This window comes from Protomyctophum bolini, assembly GCF_963924005.1.
Source record: "Protomyctophum bolini genome assembly, chromosome: 14".
Taxonomy (NCBI): domain Eukaryota; kingdom Metazoa; phylum Chordata; class Actinopteri; order Myctophiformes; family Myctophidae; genus Protomyctophum; species Protomyctophum bolini.
This window is the reverse complement of record NC_137875.1, coordinates 18,329,272-18,347,363: the sequence shown is the minus strand read 5'-3', so window position 1 is coordinate 18,347,363 and position 18,092 is coordinate 18,329,272. Positions and strand designations below refer to the sequence as shown.

At 40.1% G+C, this 18,092-nt stretch overlaps 1 protein-coding gene across 19 annotated transcripts in view; it reads right to left on the bottom strand.

Annotated features, from left to right (window-relative positions):
* Positions 1-18,092, bottom strand: part of LOC308328710 (neurexin-1a) — a gene marked incomplete at its 5' end in the record, with an annotated part of 423,001 nt that overhangs the window by 207,207 nt on the left and 197,702 nt on the right. For 17 of the 19 annotated variants that reach the window (XM_080782790.1, XM_080782779.1, XM_080782795.1 and 14 more), the window contains 4 exons: positions 3,891-4,064; positions 12,460-12,650; positions 13,474-13,855; positions 15,964-16,086. In XM_080782790.1, coding sequence (XP_080638916.1) covers positions 3,891-4,064; positions 12,460-12,650; positions 13,474-13,855; positions 15,964-16,086 — 870 coding nt within the window. Of the gene's footprint in view, positions 1-2,346; positions 2,374-3,890; positions 4,065-12,459; positions 12,651-13,473; positions 13,856-15,963; positions 16,087-18,092 lie in introns of all 19 variants that reach the window. The other 2 variants (XM_080782794.1, XM_080782783.1) reach the window with 1 other exon arrangement.

The window sequence follows — 18,092 nt, the reverse complement described above, 5'->3', positions numbered from 1 at the left end:
AGTATGAGGGAAAACAACCTACGTTACACCTGTCTGTGAACCACAGCTACATACTGCTGATAAAGAAGACCAACTGAAAAAAAACCCTGATTTAATCACTTTGAATAGTATTATTTGGTACTCGCGTCAGCTTATGAATTATTAATTGTAACTACAGTGTTTTGTAATCACACGCACGCACGCACACACACACACACACACACACACACACACACACACACACACACACACACACACACGACTTTACTTATAAATTCAATGAGTTACATACCAGTTTTACATATTGTATCATTGTAACTCTACCAAAGGATTTATCATTTACATATTGTACACAAACATACCAAAACAAGACAATACACACAGTGGAACAGATATAGAACAGCATTACAAATTAAAACTGAAACGTTTAAGCATTTCTTATTGTGGTCATTAGGTTGTATTAAAGTCATTGGCGGTTAGTTTTTCTCGCCTCCCTTCCTTGATTCATATTTTACTTCACTTTTTATAATTATTTATTGCATTCAGCAGCTGCTGTCGCCAAGAATAAAGAATGCACACAAAGTTAGAGGTTACATCCCAATTTATAATAGGACAGTTTACAAACTTCCTATAGTAGTTATATGGCACATACTGTACAGTATATAGCTCTGACGTGTCCATTCACAAAAAAAACTGGCGGGTTAGGGTCTGATCACAGAGGGACCAGCCATCGACTTTATGTGGCTTGATCCCGCTCGGCTTACTGTAAATCCAGCTGTGCACTGAACGGATGCATATAAAATGCAGGAAAAGAATTGGTGCACTTCCATAGCAGCGAATCTCCATGGCTGAGAGACAGCAAAGCATGAGAGAACTCCCAAATGTGTTGACAGCCAGCGTGTTTGATTAGCTTGTTTGTGCACCTATCCATCATCCCATCAGTACATCAGCAACACTGCCAGCAACACTGTCAGCTGGTCAGTCAGTCAGTCAGCCAGCCAGCCAGCCAGCCAGCCAGGACAATTCTGTACACAGGCACGGCACACTGTCAGTTTGTTTGTCTGCCAGTCATCCCTCGGGTTAAGAAAGACCAATTCATATGCTGTAATGTTGTACGACAACATCGCTCGCCACAAATAACCGACGTGGTTATTACGGCGACATACTGTATTAGAGGTAATAGTTCACTGAAATGGAGTAATGGTGCAGGCTTAGTACAGTATGTATTGGATGTTGATGTTATTGCATACCTTTTACAAATTCAATAATTTATTTATTGCTTGTGCCTTTGTGTTTTATGTTATTCACTCACACTATTCTTTATTCGTTCAATTATTAAATATACCCTTGGAATTAACTGGATGCGTATGACATTTTCATGACACATTTCAAAACAATAGTAAGCAATTGTCTTGCACATTCTCTTGCAATGTAATGATGATATATGACTTACCTACACCATCTACAATATTGGGAACACCACAAATGTGCAATAAATAATAACATGGCTAAATAAATTATGAATTTAAATTAGCTGGGGATAATGATCTTGTAGTGGTGTATTTGTTATTTTAGCAGTTAATTTGTGTTATTTTATTGGTTTATTTGTGTTACAACCATTATAAGAGTAAGTTATTTGTTAGTTCTGTCATTATGCTTACCTTATTTTGGTTATGTGCTTATTTAACCTCATTGATATGCATGTGGCTATGACCCTGCTAGTGGCCAATCATTTAAATATTAAGATGCTTTATCATGTGTATTTTCTTTTCTTTATCTTACAAAGCATGCAACCACTTTCTTCTTATTTACAAAGAAAACATTGCACAGAATATATACTGTATACTGTACATTGGCAATAATGGAACTTAACAGCAGTTAATAAAAGTAAATGTGCAAGTGAAACATAAAATGGAAATAAAGTGAGGTCGATTTTGACAAGAAAACCCCATGGCAGTTGACAGGGCTGCATTAAAGCATGCAGTGGACAAAATAGAATCTGCGACAACTATTTGTAATTATGAGGCATGCAAAGTAATAATTACAGACCGTATGCTAATGAAAGCAATATTACTAATAATGAGTGGGACACACATCATGTGACTGCACGTCATAGGCAGTGATACAAGACGGTAGATAGACGGTGTAGCTTGTATTCCTAAAGGGCTAAAAGCCCATTTCCATATGACAGGTGACTGAAGTGACACATTGAGTAGCCATCTCGCTCCAGGAAATGTGGTCGGGGACGTGGAGGCAGAGATTGTGGACAGGTGGTGGTGGTGGTGGTGGTGGGGGAGTCAGGGGGGTAGACATTGCAGATGCAAAGAGGACGGGATATCAGACTATCAAACAGACAAAGCTATCTACCTTGCAAGTCAGCTTTCATCAATGCAACTTTTGTCAGCAATAAATAAATAACCACAAAATAAAGGAAAAAAGGAAGAGGCAAAGCATAGCGGCCGTTAGTAAACAAAAAACCAAAAAGCACTGAGAAGTCAGAGATCGCAGAACAGAAACAACACAGACTGCTGAAGCAGACCACAGAGGCAGCGGGAGGAATGAGTAAACAGTAAACAAGGAGAGAGAGAGCCAGAAGGATTGAAGTTCAGAATGAATGAAAATGGAAAAGAGACACGAGAAACCTGCATTTATAAACATGGTAGACACAGTTATTATGGAAGGTGGATAGGGTCACGACGTGTCTTCTGCCTTCTACTACACATGTAAAAATGTAACCATTTTTGGTTACATTTGGTTACATTTGAGCTACAGATGTAGAAGTTAAACATGCAGATTTTACTGTGTACTATTCATCCACAATCAACTCACGATGATTTGATAAATGTGTGGCAGAGAGAAAGAGACCATTTCCAACTGACATTGATCAATGAGCGTGTGCCGTGAAACAAAAGACACACACATCTCAAACTCAATAGACCCACATTTGGCACTAAACAAAATCACTTTTATTTATTTTTTTATATGCAAACGTGCAAGGCTGTGTGCCAAAGCTGCGTGCCAAAGCTACGTCTTTAATGGAAAGGAGTGGACGGCAGTGTGAAATTTCAAATTAATCTAAGTGAATGATGTTGACAAATAAATCAAATATTGACTTTGGATGTGATGTGCAAACACAACAGTGGGCAGTAATGATATTCATGCATGCCACAAAAGGCCTCATGCATAATTCAAGAGGATTGCCTTCTGGCAAACACTCAGATCCAGTAAGCATGCATGGAGCAAAACTGAATGCGGGATAAAAATGGGAAAGAACACTGGCAGTACAAATATGGCCGAGAACATAATCTGATTATGGCCAAGTGAAACAGAAAATGATCGCAAGTGGAGGAGAGTTTGATGCATTCCAACAGAATACACACAGAATTTATGGTTGTTAAATGATGTGCCAATGGCCAGCGGGATACTGTATGGGCACTAGGATGGGTGTGTGTGTGTGTGTGTGTGTGTGTGTGTGTGTGTGCGCGTGCGTGCGTGTGTGCGTGCATGACATGTTCCGACAAATGTGAGGATTCTCAAGTGCAAGCCAATGAATGGCCGAGAGCATTAGAGCGGGTCTATTTATCAAATTGTGATGTTCCATTTGTCCCACAATAATAGAGTTTTATGATGGTGATGATGGCAATTCAGAAAAGTGAACACAACTGATCGCAGAGTAGTAGATCTTTGTTCTATTTTTCTGCAAAACCCCAAATGGAGCAGCATCCTTTTGCACCAGCTTATCTAACTATCACGTGTACATTTAGTTTGACACTGTCACTGTGACAGAGTATAAGAGAATAAGTTAAGACACAGAAAAAAGAGGGCTGAGGGATGTTAGCAGATAACATTGTTTGGGCAACAAACTAACAAAGGCATTATGTGGCCCCCTAGTGGCCTGAGAAGCTACTCACCTTCACAGCCTCTCTCTATCTGACCAACGCAATCCAGAGCGTCCGACATCAGGTCTGGCAGGCGTCCGTTTAGGTCCATCGACGCCAGACAACCTTGGAAGCCCTCCTTGGCGTGTACCAGTTTGGGCAGGTCTTTGTACAACTCCTTGGCCACTCCACCAATGTAAAGGTCACCTGCATTGATGACACCAACACATATACTGTAGGACACACGGTTGCATCAACTGTACGGTATTAAATGTAACTGGTCGTGTAGGTAATTTATTTTATTAATCTGGTAGGAAAGTAGATTCACTCAAACTTGGTAAATGATTTACCCGATGTAACCTCAACCTGATAGCAATAGGATTGATTGATTGTATAGTTTATTAGACAAAATGTATAAACAGAAAAAGAGTGCAGTCAAACTCAAAGGGATAGCACATAATCCATGTAGGCCCTATGCAATCAATAGACGTGAATAACAAAAATATATCATATATCATTACATCATATATCATTATAGGTAAAAAAATATAAATAATAATCCACTCCTTATGCAATGATAGGATGATGAGGACGAGTCACAGATCCCAAATCCTGTCCTGATAGTTCAGAAAACTCACGTTTCGATTAGTTACGACCAAATAAAGTCCATGACCTATATGAATTATGGCTGTGTTTTAGTTGCGTACAGTCGAGTGCAGTGAATAAATAAACAACTACTTGCAACAGCAATGCATAGCTACAACATTGTTGAATTAAAATATGTATGGAGTGCAATTTTCAATCATTTATGGAGGGAAAATAAACCATCCATCGCTGACATGGAGCCGGCGTCCCGGGACCAAAATGCAAAATCGTTATTGCAGATACCGGGAGAATTGAGGAGGGAAATACACATGGATCATTACTGCCCTATAAGCCTGATTTATACGTCTTCGTATGGTTGTGCTGCTTGCTGAAAATAGCCAATCTGCAAGCTCTCAGCGGCTAACAGTAAGCTACCATCATACGATTTGGTATAAATTGAGCAATGAGCATTATCCCTGGACCAACAAAGCATTTTTCGAAGTCTGCTGAACATATGACATTTTGTATGGAGGGAAGGATGGCAGACTAAGGTGATAGGCATTGTACAGAAGAAATTAACAACAAAAAAATTATGTAATAGATAATGACAATACAACATAGTTATTGTGTTTCTTCTTTGCTAATAAAGCCTCACTATTTTAATGAATAAAATGTGTTAATAAAATACAATACAATACAATACAATACAATACAATACAATACAATACAATACAATACAATATAATATAATATAATATAATATAATATAATATATACATTTTGTTTCCCTGCTCTTCAATTGAGACATCTAGATCATGTCAAAGGTCACCTAGTCCAGTGGTTCAAACCTTTTCCATGTCAAGGACCCCCAAATTGACATGAATTAGCCTGTGGACCCCCATTTGAAAAGATATGCCAGGGACCCCCAGAAGAGAAGATTTTTATGGCTCTAGCAGTGAGACCCCAATTTATACAACATATAATTTAACTCTCAGTTACAGAGTTACAGAACCATAAGTGTCCATTTGTTTCCAAACTATCATTTAGCTGGGGGGCCCCCTGGCACTCCCTCAAGGACCCCTTGGGGGTCCACGGACCCCACTTTGAGAACCACTGACATAGCAAGGAGGCCGACTCTATTAGCTCAATGGTAAGAAAATGTATGTCAGGAAACCGGGTTTAAATCCGGGGTAGAAGAGGAAAGTTGCAAAGCACTGCTTTAACTTCATGAATAAGAATGCATTTGATTATTTGCTTTCCCGTTTTACTCTTAACTGATACCGAATGTAATGTACTGAAGAACACGCCCCCATAATATGCCTTTTGTATATCAGTAAAATGTAGATTTTTATGTTTTTTTTTAAACAGCACTTATCAACTAACCGGTTAATCGATCAATAAGGTTATCAAATCTTATCAATTATCAATTAATGACTTAATCAATAATTCCCATCCCTATCCTAAAATCAACCCATTCTCATCATGCTTCCTGCCTTCCCATACTGTAGTATCTTCATCTAGTCACCCAAGCTGAAAATAAGGACAACACAGTGGCTATGCTAGTCTACGTATTGGACATGTGACAATATTGACCTCTAGTGGAAGACTGATAAAAGAAAAAGAAAGCAGTATGCCACCTCAACCTAGTTATTAAAGGTATTGTAAGTGATATGCTTTGGTTAAAACAAAAAGGTTTTGTTAAAAGGTCAAAGCACTATATTGTGGTAGTAATCACTGTGTGTTATAGTGTTCAGTATCAGGGGGTCTGCCTGTCTATAAACAGAAAATACATTGTCTTAACTTCTTTCATTTCTTGGTGTCATCACTTCCAATTCCACTTACAAGCTTGCAAAGCCTGTGCAGTGTTGATTTTGACAGCAAATTTTGATTTTAGTTTTAGTCATCATAGTCTCTTGAATAGTTTTCATTTAGTATTCCTCACATTTTAGTCACCTGGAGTGTAGTTTTAGTCGACTAAACTGTAAGTCTACAGTTGATTTAGTCGACTAACATTTTAATGTTAATTTAATCTGTTCTCTCTCCTGATTGGATAACATTGGTATAAACTTCTTGGTGTCATCACTGTGGTTAGACGTAGTTAACTTTACCTGACTGCACCTGTACCCAACGCAAGCATACAGTACCTCATTAACCCATTTAGGCCTGAGGCCGAGTCTAAAAATCCTTCTAAATCCTGACCTAAATTTTCTGAAAAACTTAAAATATTTATATACATTAGCAGCATCACATTTTTGTAATTTTTACTGTACAATGTACATACTGTACAGAACCCCAAAATGGGTTCCCAGTCATCTCAGCCAGGGTCAGTCAGAGCTAGCAGCGATAGGCGAACATAAAGCAACTATTTTTCAATTATAAAAATAAAAGACGAATTATCTGTACCTGTGGGCACTGGGCAGAAGTGTATTATCAAGGGAGGACAATGATGGAGATGGCTCTAATGAATGCACATTATGAGAGCATAGTTAGATGTTTTACTTTTATGTGTAGGCCTATACTGTAATATACTGTAGCTTACATTTCCATTTCCAAGTAAGTGGATGTATATAGGCTATGGATATTAAACATAGCCTAGTTTAATGGGAATGTCAGGTTGAAGGAATACCCACACGTACATTGTAGTAAAATGTGTGCAGTGATGCTAAATTAATGTCATTGTCTTGCAAGCAGCCAAGCAATTATACCATTTGCAACTATTTAATAATTCAGTGTTGCTGTACAGTAGGTACAGACAATTACGGGCTGTACGGCAGTGTTGTTTTTGGCATTTTATTGATTGATTTTATTTTTAGTCACATTTTAGTCACCTGGAATGTATTAGTGTTAGTCTAGTTTTAGTCAACTAAATATCATAAGATTTTAGTCTACTAATATCTACAGTTTATTTAGTCGACTAAAATGTATTTTTGTGGGCCTTGATGCCATCGTAATGACTTTTTACACGACCCCCATTACAGATGATGGCCCCCCACCAATGAAGAGGGCAGCCGCATTACCTCCTTGTCCTTCATCTGAACCAGAATCTGGTTCAAACATGGCTGAATCTCACAAATCTGCCATCCCTCTGCCATTTTGTAAACAATTGGGCAGAGCCATGTAAGGAGGGACTAGGACAGGTGGGTGGTCTTAAAGTAGGAGGCGGAGGGATGGATTAGGTGGGTGGTGCTAAGGTTAAACTCACGCATACTTAATGAACTGAACATTTTAACAAATACTGTACTCTTTTTTTGAAAAAATTATACCTCCTTATATAACAATAAGACCTGATGATCATGTTTTAGGGTGGAAAAAAAATCACGGCAGTCCATCTTTAATGGACATTTCCTGATACCTCTACCTTCTCGCCCTCTGCCTCAGCTCTCAAGCACAGCTTCTTCATTATTCTACTATTAATTAAAGCCTTATATGACATCAGCAAGAGTACACATCTTACCAATGAGAATCTGTATGCTGGAATATTCAGAGTGACAACAAAAGCTGCCAGCCAGCAAACTGGTGCTGTGGGAACCAACACATGGGCACCGGTCACGAGGACATCCCATACTAACATATGTGGATGTACTCAAGAAAGATGCAGGAGCGCAAAACAAGATGGCCGGATGTATGGAGAACTGGGATGACTGGAAGTGATGACGGAAGGCTCGTCTGAGGACGACCTAGAGTGCCTAGAGATGTGGTCATAGTATTCGGTCACAACACACAATGCATGATGGCTAACATTCTTAGGCTATTGATTTCAGGTCTAGGACTAAATAAACAGGAATGCATTTTATTTGCATTTCATACCTTGGCCTTTCAGTCTGCCTATGGTACGCACTGAGCAATATATAGTTTGTGAAAATAATATACTTCAGTATTCTGTACCAAGGCTGAATGGGTGGTCATAGCTGCTCCACTTCATTAATGATCCCAACTTCTTTTGTAGTGATGGATTTTGGCCTCATATCACTATATCCAACTTAGAAATGTGTGCGACAGTTTGGCCGCTGGGGAAATTTGGTCGCTGAGGGAATCTAGGTATGAACATGCATAGCTAGATTCACCAGTAAGAGGTGGTACATATATTCTGTATAAGTAGGCTAATAAGGGTTCTCAAGTGAGAAATAAATGAGCCAAACTGGTACCAATTCAAACACTGTCTGCCTTTCCAGACATAGCCTAATTTCAGCTCACCCAGTCTGCTCAACGAGCAGACTTCAGTGTGGCAGGCTACGTATAATATAATATTTCTGACAAAATAGTGTCAAATTGCTGATGATTACTGATTGCTGTATAAAGCCTTATTTGACACATGCAAGCGTCCTTTCAGTACGTCCTTTCAGCACACATTATACCTCGGAAAAAGGATAAAGTTGCAGCCAATATATGCAGATTTATCTTTTTACAAAGGATTTACAAAGGATAAATCATATTCAACGTATTCAGTTGTGTGCCATAAACAACCCCATTGTCAGTGTAAATTGATTTATTGATTGGGTGCTCTTCTTTCTTTGTTAGCATCACACAATTCTAAGTTGAATTGAGTGTGTAAAGACTAACAGCTAACTTTAGCAGTAATAATTTAATATAAGTGTCCAAAGATTTACAAAATATTCAATGTGATGTAAAGCAACAGTGGAGGACTAAAGATTAAAACGAACGTCAAACGTGTCATCATAAATATGCAGTCAGGGGAGTCAAACTCATTTTAGGTCACAGGTGAGATTGGACAGGAGACACTGCTCTGAAGGAAGTTCAAGTACCTGAGCTCATGGGTCAACTCAACAGAGCAAGATATAAAAATGAGGAAGGCACTTGCATGGAGGGCCCTGAATGGCATAGCCAGTGTATGGAACTCCAACCTTCCCCATCAAACCAAACTAAGCTTCTTCTACGTGACGTTAGAATCTGTTCTCCTACAGTATATGGCAGTGAATGCTGGACCTGAAGCCAACTTTGCAGAAGGCTCTAGACGGGTGCTACACCAGAATGTTACGTGTAGTGCTCAACATCAGCAAGAGTACACAAGAGTACACAGTACAATGAGAATCTGTATGCTGGAATATTCTGAGTGAGCGACAAAAGCTGCCAAAGACAGCAGGAGCTAACAGCCAGCAAACTGGTGCTGTGGGAACCAACACATAGTTGTACAGATGTACACATTGTACAGATGTACAGTATGGAGATGGAGAACCGGGATGACTGGAAATGACGATGGAAGGCTCGTCTGAGGACGACCTAGAGAGCCTAGAGATGTGGTCATAGTATTCGGTCACAACAAACAATGCATGATGGCTAACATTCTTAGGCTATTGATTTCAGGTCTAGGACTAAATAAACAGGAGTGCATTTATTTGCATTGGCCTTTCAGTCTGCCTGCGGTACGCACTGAGCAATATATAGTTTGTGAAAATAGTATTCTGTACCAAGGCTGGTACAGGTGGTTCATTAATGATCCCAACTTCTTTTGTAGTGATGGATTTTGGCCTCATATCACTATATCCAACTTAGAAATGTGTGTGACAGTTTGGCTGCTGGGGAAATTTGGTCACTGAGGGAATCTAGGTATGAACATGCATAGCTAGATTCACCAGTAAGAGGTGGTACATATATTCTGTATAAGTAGGCTAATAAGGGTTCTCAAGTGAGAAATAAATGAGCCAAACTGGTACCAATTCAAACACTGTCTGCCTTTCCAGACATAGCCTAATTTCAGCAGACCGAGTCTGCTCAACGAGCAGACTTCAGTGTGGCAGGCTATAATATAATGTTTCTGACAAAATAGTGTCAAATTGCTGATGATTACTGATTGCTGTTGTGATTACCGGTACTACACTACACTGGCATTTTCTGGCTTTTGCAACGCCTCGGTATCATCTCCACAAACCACAGTGACAGTCAAAAGATGCATCAGCACACACATATATAAATATTCCCAGTTGAGCTTCATGAGTCATGTCGGTGCTTATAGAGAAGGAGGTTTTAGTTAACGGTAAAAGAGACAACATACGGTGAGTGTGGCCCTAGCGGTAGGTGTTTACTCACAGTGGGTGCTTACTTGCTGCCTCCATTGTATTCCATGTTTACAACAATACAGCAGTGTTGATTTTGTCGACTAATTCTAAGATGAAAACTGTTCGTCGACTACCTTTTTTCACTGACGAAAACTAAATTGAAACTAAATTAAAACTAAGCTATGATGACTAAAACTAAGACTAACTAGAACTGCACTCTGTCGAGTGCATACTTGCTTGTTGCACACTAGTAGGCCATAAATGGCCATAAATGGCCTACTAGTGCGCAAGCAGAGCGCGCAAGTACTTTCGACCGCTACAAACTGTCAAATCTCAGTAATGACTACTTGTGCCTGATACGGCAGTGGTGCCAGATTACACATTACGTCATCGTTGAGAGCTGGGACCAGAGTACATGGTGTGTATATGTAAATTACAACTAAATTACAACTACATATAGAGTATGTAGTTGTAACTTGATTAGCAGTATACTGTGGTTACTTGGTGCCAAAAAGTGACAGCCGTCTTTTTCAACCGTTTTTATGTGTATGCAAATCTGTGCCTGGTTTGCTGGGACCAGATTACACATTACGCCATCGTTGAGAGCTGGGACCAGAGTACATGGTGTGTATATGTATGACTAGCTCTCAGTGATGACGTAAGAGAAATGGCCATCTGTGTAATCTGGTCCCAGCAGACCAGACACAGATTTACAAATTACAAATTTCAAATTACAACTACATATAGAGTATGTAGTTGTAATTTGATTAGCAGTATACTGTGGTTACTTGGTGCCAAAAAGTGACAGCCGTCTTTTTCAACCGTTTTTATGTGTATGCAAATCTGTGCCTGGTTTGCTGGGACCAGATTACACATTACGTCATCGTTGAGAGCTGGGACCAGAGTACATGGTGTGTATATGTATGACTAGCTCTCAGTGATGACGTAAGAGAAATGGTCATCTGTGTAATCTGGTCCCAGCAAACCAGGCACAGATTTGCATACACATAAAAACGGTTTAAAAAGACGGCTGTCACTTTGAAGAGACCGAGCGAAATGATTACTTGCGCGCTCTGCTTGCGCAAGTAAATCTATTGACAATCTTGTCAACAAATAAAAACTAGACTAAAGGGACTAGTGGAGAAGAGAGATCCAGTATAAGTAAAAGACATGTCATTTTACACGCTGAAAATAGCCGATCTGCAAGCTCACAACGCGTCGCAGCGCGACACGTTGAGAGCTTGACGCGTTGTGAGCTTGTAGATCGGCTATGTGTAAAATCAGCCATCAAGGCCCACCAAAATGTTAGTCGACTAAATCAACTGTAGACTTAGTCGACTAAAATCTTATATTTAGTCGACTAGAACTACACTCCAGGTGACTAAAATGTGAGGAAAACTAAATGAAAACTATTCAAGAGACTATGATGACTAAAACTAAAATCAAAATTTGCTGTCAAAATCAACACTGCACAGGCTTTGCAAGCTTGTCAGAGGCAAGAGGAGAGAGTGAACGGCTGCCACACAGATAATATCTACTGTAGATGTGAATATCTTAATTAAATATTTTTCTCTCTCCCCGTCTAGTTAAAGCGCCTGTAGTCTACCCCTGCTATAAATCATTAGTGCTTGATTTGAGTGTATTTTTTTTTAATTACCCAGTGGTTATGCAATGTTTTATTTATTTGATCATACTGTACTGTTGTTATATTAATACATCTAATTTGTATATGTTCATATCCTTTGCATTTTCTTTTCATTACAAACAAACAATGTTTTACTTGATATTATTGAAAATAGTACCATAATGGTTTCATAAGGTGACATGAAGGTTGTTAATGTTGATGATGATCATAGATCATACACATGATGATGCCTGCCTTGCATGGTTTCCCCTGTCGTGATCATCGTATGAATGTGTGTGTGAATGGGTGAACGTAATGCACAATCTAAGCGCCTTGGATAAAGGCGCTATATAAATGCACCATTTACCATTTTACACACCTTTTAAGTCCAGATTTTTGGCTCCTGTAGTAGTCTGGGTGGTGATCTTGGTGTCAATCTTGACGATGTGGAGGTTGTTTGTGTCCCTGGAGATGATGACATTGTGCCAGTGGTTGTCGTTCAGAGGCTTGTTGGAATTGCCTTTGATCAGGTGGGCGCCATTTCCCAGGTCTGACACATAGTGTAGATACCTAGAGAAAGATATTTAGAGATAATGTATCAATGGGCTCTATGCAAACAGAATAACTCTTCCTACCTCCAGGCCGCTTCCCTACTTCCTTCACAGGTGTTACCAATGATACTAATGAAGGCTCTGTTTAGTGAGCAGTGGTTTTCCAAGTTTTAAACTTTTTTAACTCTGAGAGAGACCCTTACGGGTTCATTTGGTTCTATTTGTACACTCTCAGAGACCCCTTTTCCACCGGTTGGTTCCGAATGAGAAAAAGGGGTCTTCAGAGTTTCACACCCGTAAAGGGCCATTTGGAACCCACTAAGGGACACTTTGAGACCCACTGGTGTAGCACAGTGTTTCCAGTGAGCCAACATGCACAATACCATCCACCACTGTGGAGGTTGGCCGGGCGCTCCAACGAACACAATTGGTCATGTTCGTGGGTGAGCGCTTGGCAGGGGAAGGTGATCTCTGTCACTGCACCGGTGACTCCTACAGATTGGTTGGGGAGTCTTATTTTAGCAGGGAGTAGAACTGCGAAACTACACAGGCTGTCAGCTGAAAAGAAGCGGCTGGCAACTCCATGTACATGTAGTTGTCTACTCTACACCACAGTTTCCCAAACAGTGGGTCGCGACCCATTTGTGGGTCGCGGACACATTTTTATGGGTCCATTTATTCTTTCCTACAATTTATTTCAAATGGTGTTCGATTTTAGGTGTCCGTACTGTATCATGCTTGCACATTGACATGCCTAGCTTGGCTCTGGACATGCCTATGAAAAGGTGAGTGGATGGGATTTCCAGGGGTCCTTGACACGAAAAAGTTTGAGAAGCATTTACCCTTTGACCAGCTCCACCACAATGAAGTCATTTCCGTCCCCGCTGTTAAACAGTATGAGGCCATCGGAGGAGGTGGTCTTGAACTGGAAGAAGAGATGCATGGAGTAGTAGGCCTGCAGCGTCGTCAGGGTCACGTAGCTGGAGCGCGACTTGAAGGTGATCGGGTCGGCAATGATGTTCTTGAAGCCAATCATGGCATTGAGCTCGCAGTAGTCGATGTCGCCGTTTTTACACAGGTCTATGTAGGCCATGCCATTGAAGGAGAGGCTCTGGAGGTGGCCAATGAAGTTGGACGGCACCATGGACATGAATCGCTTCTCCGTCACAATGCCTGTCTCAATGTTATGGAACTCCAGCTGGGTGTGGTCACCTGCCATTTGACCTTTGATGGAGGGAGGGAGGGAGGGAGAGGGGAGGTTATTAGTGGGGAATAGTCATTTATGCCTCCTGATTATACAAATAGTTACTAAAGATCATATTAATAAATCACAGAGGAAGAAGGGACACAGGACAAAGAATGAACCTGAAATACATTTTTACCAATGACATTTAGTACTGCATCTTAAATTCACAAGTTAAAATTCACAGAAATTTTAAAGCAAGAGACTTAATAAAGTTAGACATAACATTTATCAAACGAGGGAGGTATTTGTCTTAATTTGGTTCAAATCAGGTTCAAAGTTCCTGATTGCAAACACCTTATTAGGTTTTGTTTCTAGCCTAAACTTATTATAAACAGTGCAGTCAGCAGTGATTTGCATGCAGACTTAAGGCTGTACTTTTACAATAATGAGTCTAGACCGGCACTAAACCGTGCAAGGCTCTGAAGGTACAGTAATTAAAAAAGTTTTTTAAATCCAATTTTGAACTGTACTTGAAGTCACAGTAAGGAGGCCAAAGTTGTCAGTTTGTGAAAAAGAAGAACGACAAGTGCATTCTGTTATTTGCCTGAAGGCAGTAGATCCTTTTAACTGAAGCAAGAATAAAGTCCGCCACAATTGTTTAGTCTATATGAAAATAATTCATGAGAGCTTTTTGCAGATTAGCAAAACACCAAAATACAGTGCAGTCACTTAATTAAGCTACAGTGCATACAGTGGCAATACACTTTTGTGTTAAATGTGTTTGTTTCTCCCTTTTGTTCTGGTAATGGAGCTTCTTATTAAATAAGAAGCTCCATTACCAGAACAAAAGGGACCAGGGACAGTGGTTTGATATACAAGGGGGCCCTGGTCATTTTTCAGTTATTTACATATTATGAAACTGCACACTGTAACCTTTCATAATGTATTGCTCATTGAAATGGGGGGGGGGAAATGAAGAAGATATGACCATTTGAAACCTAGTGAATCAGAAATGTCAAAATAGAGCATTCCACCTTCAAAGATTACAGCAGTGATCTGTGACTTTAGGGGGCGCTGTTTTCCCTTCATTCCTCCATTACTCAACAAGCAGTGTTGCCATGTCCGCTTATTATAATTAGTTGGCCTTGTTTCTAAAGAAAAATAATGCATAGGCCTACTGTACCAATAAGTCTACACAATTAGAGAATGTTATCTTGATAGTTTTCCTGTTGTCTCTCCTTTTTTAAATAGGCTACTGTATTTATTTGGCATTTTGTAGTATGAAAAAACGATTATTTTGGGCTTGTTTTCATATACCGGGTTGCTTATTTCTCAGAACCTGGCAACCCTGCAACGGTAGCTTTTATCTACATTTAGCATTGATATCAATCCTGTAGCTAAAACAAGTACATATCGCGCTATATTACATATCGATGTGATCTGCGTTATTATGACCTTAATTTTCATGGCAGGTACATTCCAAAGCAACTAATAATAGCCACGTTATGGTGACAATGTTACAATGTTTACATTAAATTAATCCTCGTCTTCTTCTTCTGCTATTGGAAACAGGAAGCCATTTCAGTATGTTCCTTTGTTGTGATTCACCAGTGCCCCTTATGGAACATTAGCTTTAGGAGGACCGAAAATAAACACACTTTTTACAAAATACGATGGTTAATACTTCTTTCTCTGCTATTTCTGTTAGCCAGTTAGTAAAACACTAGTATTATCTTCAAAAACGATTGTGTACAAAAAAGCGGATTTTAGCGGAATTTGCATACTTTGAAAGGAAAGCTGATTTTCTGATTAGCATTGGTTAGCATTGCTTAACTCAATGGTTAAACATTAGACATGGTGACTTGTTTAAACAATTACAATGACTTAATGACACTAAAACGACTTTCTGATGGTATAAAAACATTCTTTAACATTCCAACTGTGTTAATGTGGCTAAAAACGAAAACCACCAAAAAAAAAGAAAGAATATATTTCGTTCTATTGTGACATTTCAGAATTGGCGACTTGTGGTTTAAATCACTGGCACTGGTCACCTATATTATGAAAGCCCAACGATTGTCTTGGAAGATCTAAACTCTAAGTGTGTGAATTTCTATTCCATTCTAGGAAGTGGGATAAGAAGTACCTTCCACTGGCGGCAGATCATCAACGGTCAGTTTCAAACTCTTTCCCCTCCTGAACACACGCACCGTGTGCCACTCATTATCGTTCAGATTCTGGCCCGCAAAAATGGTCTCTGGACCTTTGCCTGCAGGACAGCCCAAACAATGGTTAGCACACATGCATGCTTAAGCCTGATTTACACTTGGTTGTGTGCACCATGTTGAGCACCGAACATAGCTTATCTATAAGCCAACATTGCGATGCAAGCTTATAGATCTGATATACTCGGTGCGCGACACAGGAGCGCAGTCAAGGAATCATCCTATGCAGTATATACACACGCATACATCAAAAGACAAACTAAGAAAGAGGAGATAAAGAGATAGAGAAGATAGGAAGGAGGAAAGTGTGCGTTGAAGTGGTTTGACAGAAGAAGGTAAACATAGTTAATGGGCCATAAAAAACACATCGCTCCGAGTTTCATTTTCTGTACTGGACGGTTCATTAGATATGGGACCTCAGAGTTTACAGTTCCGACTGAACACTGCCTTCTTCAAACAATGAGGATGGAGGCAGCCATTCAAATGAAGAAGCCAAGTCGTTACAATATTCTTAATGCAAGCTGATGTTGCATCTGCTCTGTACTAGTATACTAGAGACACATTGTAAGGATGACCAATTGACCATGCTTCAATATAATGTTCAATACATAGTATTATGATATAATATCATGCCAGGTAAGGGGAAAATGCTATAAGCAATGGGAATGGGGAGATAAGCTCATGAAAGCCTGGATACCTTTCTGTAGCCTAGTATGAATTATTTGGTAACAGGCCACATGGTGGCAGCAAATGACTACCGGACAGCTTCAACAGAGCAAGACAGACTCTAGGCTAGAGCGTCACTCTCCATCTTGTTTACCTATCAGACTCCAAGCCAATATTCTATTTCTCTCATCCAAACAACAATAAATGAAATAGTGATGTAGAGAAGAACACTGGTATTCAAAAATGAGCCTCTTGACATGGAATGGCAGATAAGGTCCCTCACAAATCAGTAGGAGAGAGAGGAAAAAAAGAAAAGAGAATACAGAATGTGATTTCTATTTGCACAGCAGAACATGAGTGGGTGTGAATATGCCTTGAGCAAGTGAGAAAGCCAGACAATAGCTTAGTATTGTTGCGTGACCCATTGGTAGGTCATCATAGCCTGCCCGTCATTGTTATATTGTGTTACGTTTCCTTCCCGGTATTGTTATAGAAACTGCACATACTAAATGGACTTTCAGCAAACACATTTTGAAAAGCACCATTTTAACACTGTTGGTTGAACTGTGCCGACATGAACATTCACACACGACCTGCTGAGGTGCCAAAAAGATCAGAAGAGAGTAGAGACTGTAATCACATTCACCATCAAAGATGAGAGCGAACAACTGTGTGGCGCACCTCATTTTCTTTTCTTCCAGAAAATCGATCTCTCTTCAAAGGTACAGTAGAGCAGGGGTTCCCATACTTAAACAAAATAGATGGGTCCCCCCTGGAACTACCTCAGGTACCCCTGGGGGTCCCCGGACCCCACTTTGGGAACCACTGCAGTAGAGTATTTATACCCAACTATATGGCATGACTCTAGAGGCGAGCTATCTGGAAATATTGTCTGTCTGCGGGTGTGCATGCGTGTGTGCATGTGACTTTAATCTTTAATGGAAGTCATTGGTGGTGGAATCGGGCTTAAACCTTGCCCCAATTTAGAGTCATACATCATAGAAGACTGATGTCATAGACTGGCAACATCAAGTCTGAGCTCCACATGAAGCCGGGCTGGTATTAGCCCGCCCCGTCTGTTGTCTTGGATGTCTTGGAGAATTTGTATCATGTCGTATACTTAGCCCTGCTGTTCCCCTGCTAGGCATACATACATATACCAAACAGACCACTGAAGACGTACCACTGTGAAAATATTAGAAGTCCCCAGGCTTCAGATGCCTCAGCCACTGTGGGGAGCAATTCAGGAAAGGGGGTGGGGGGGGCAGGTTCATTCCACCTAACCCATTTATGGCTATTTATTCCCCCCCCTTTCTATTATCTTCAAAGCCCCCAGTGCAATGTGTATGCAAATGTGAGGGTGCCAAAGCACTGGGACACACTC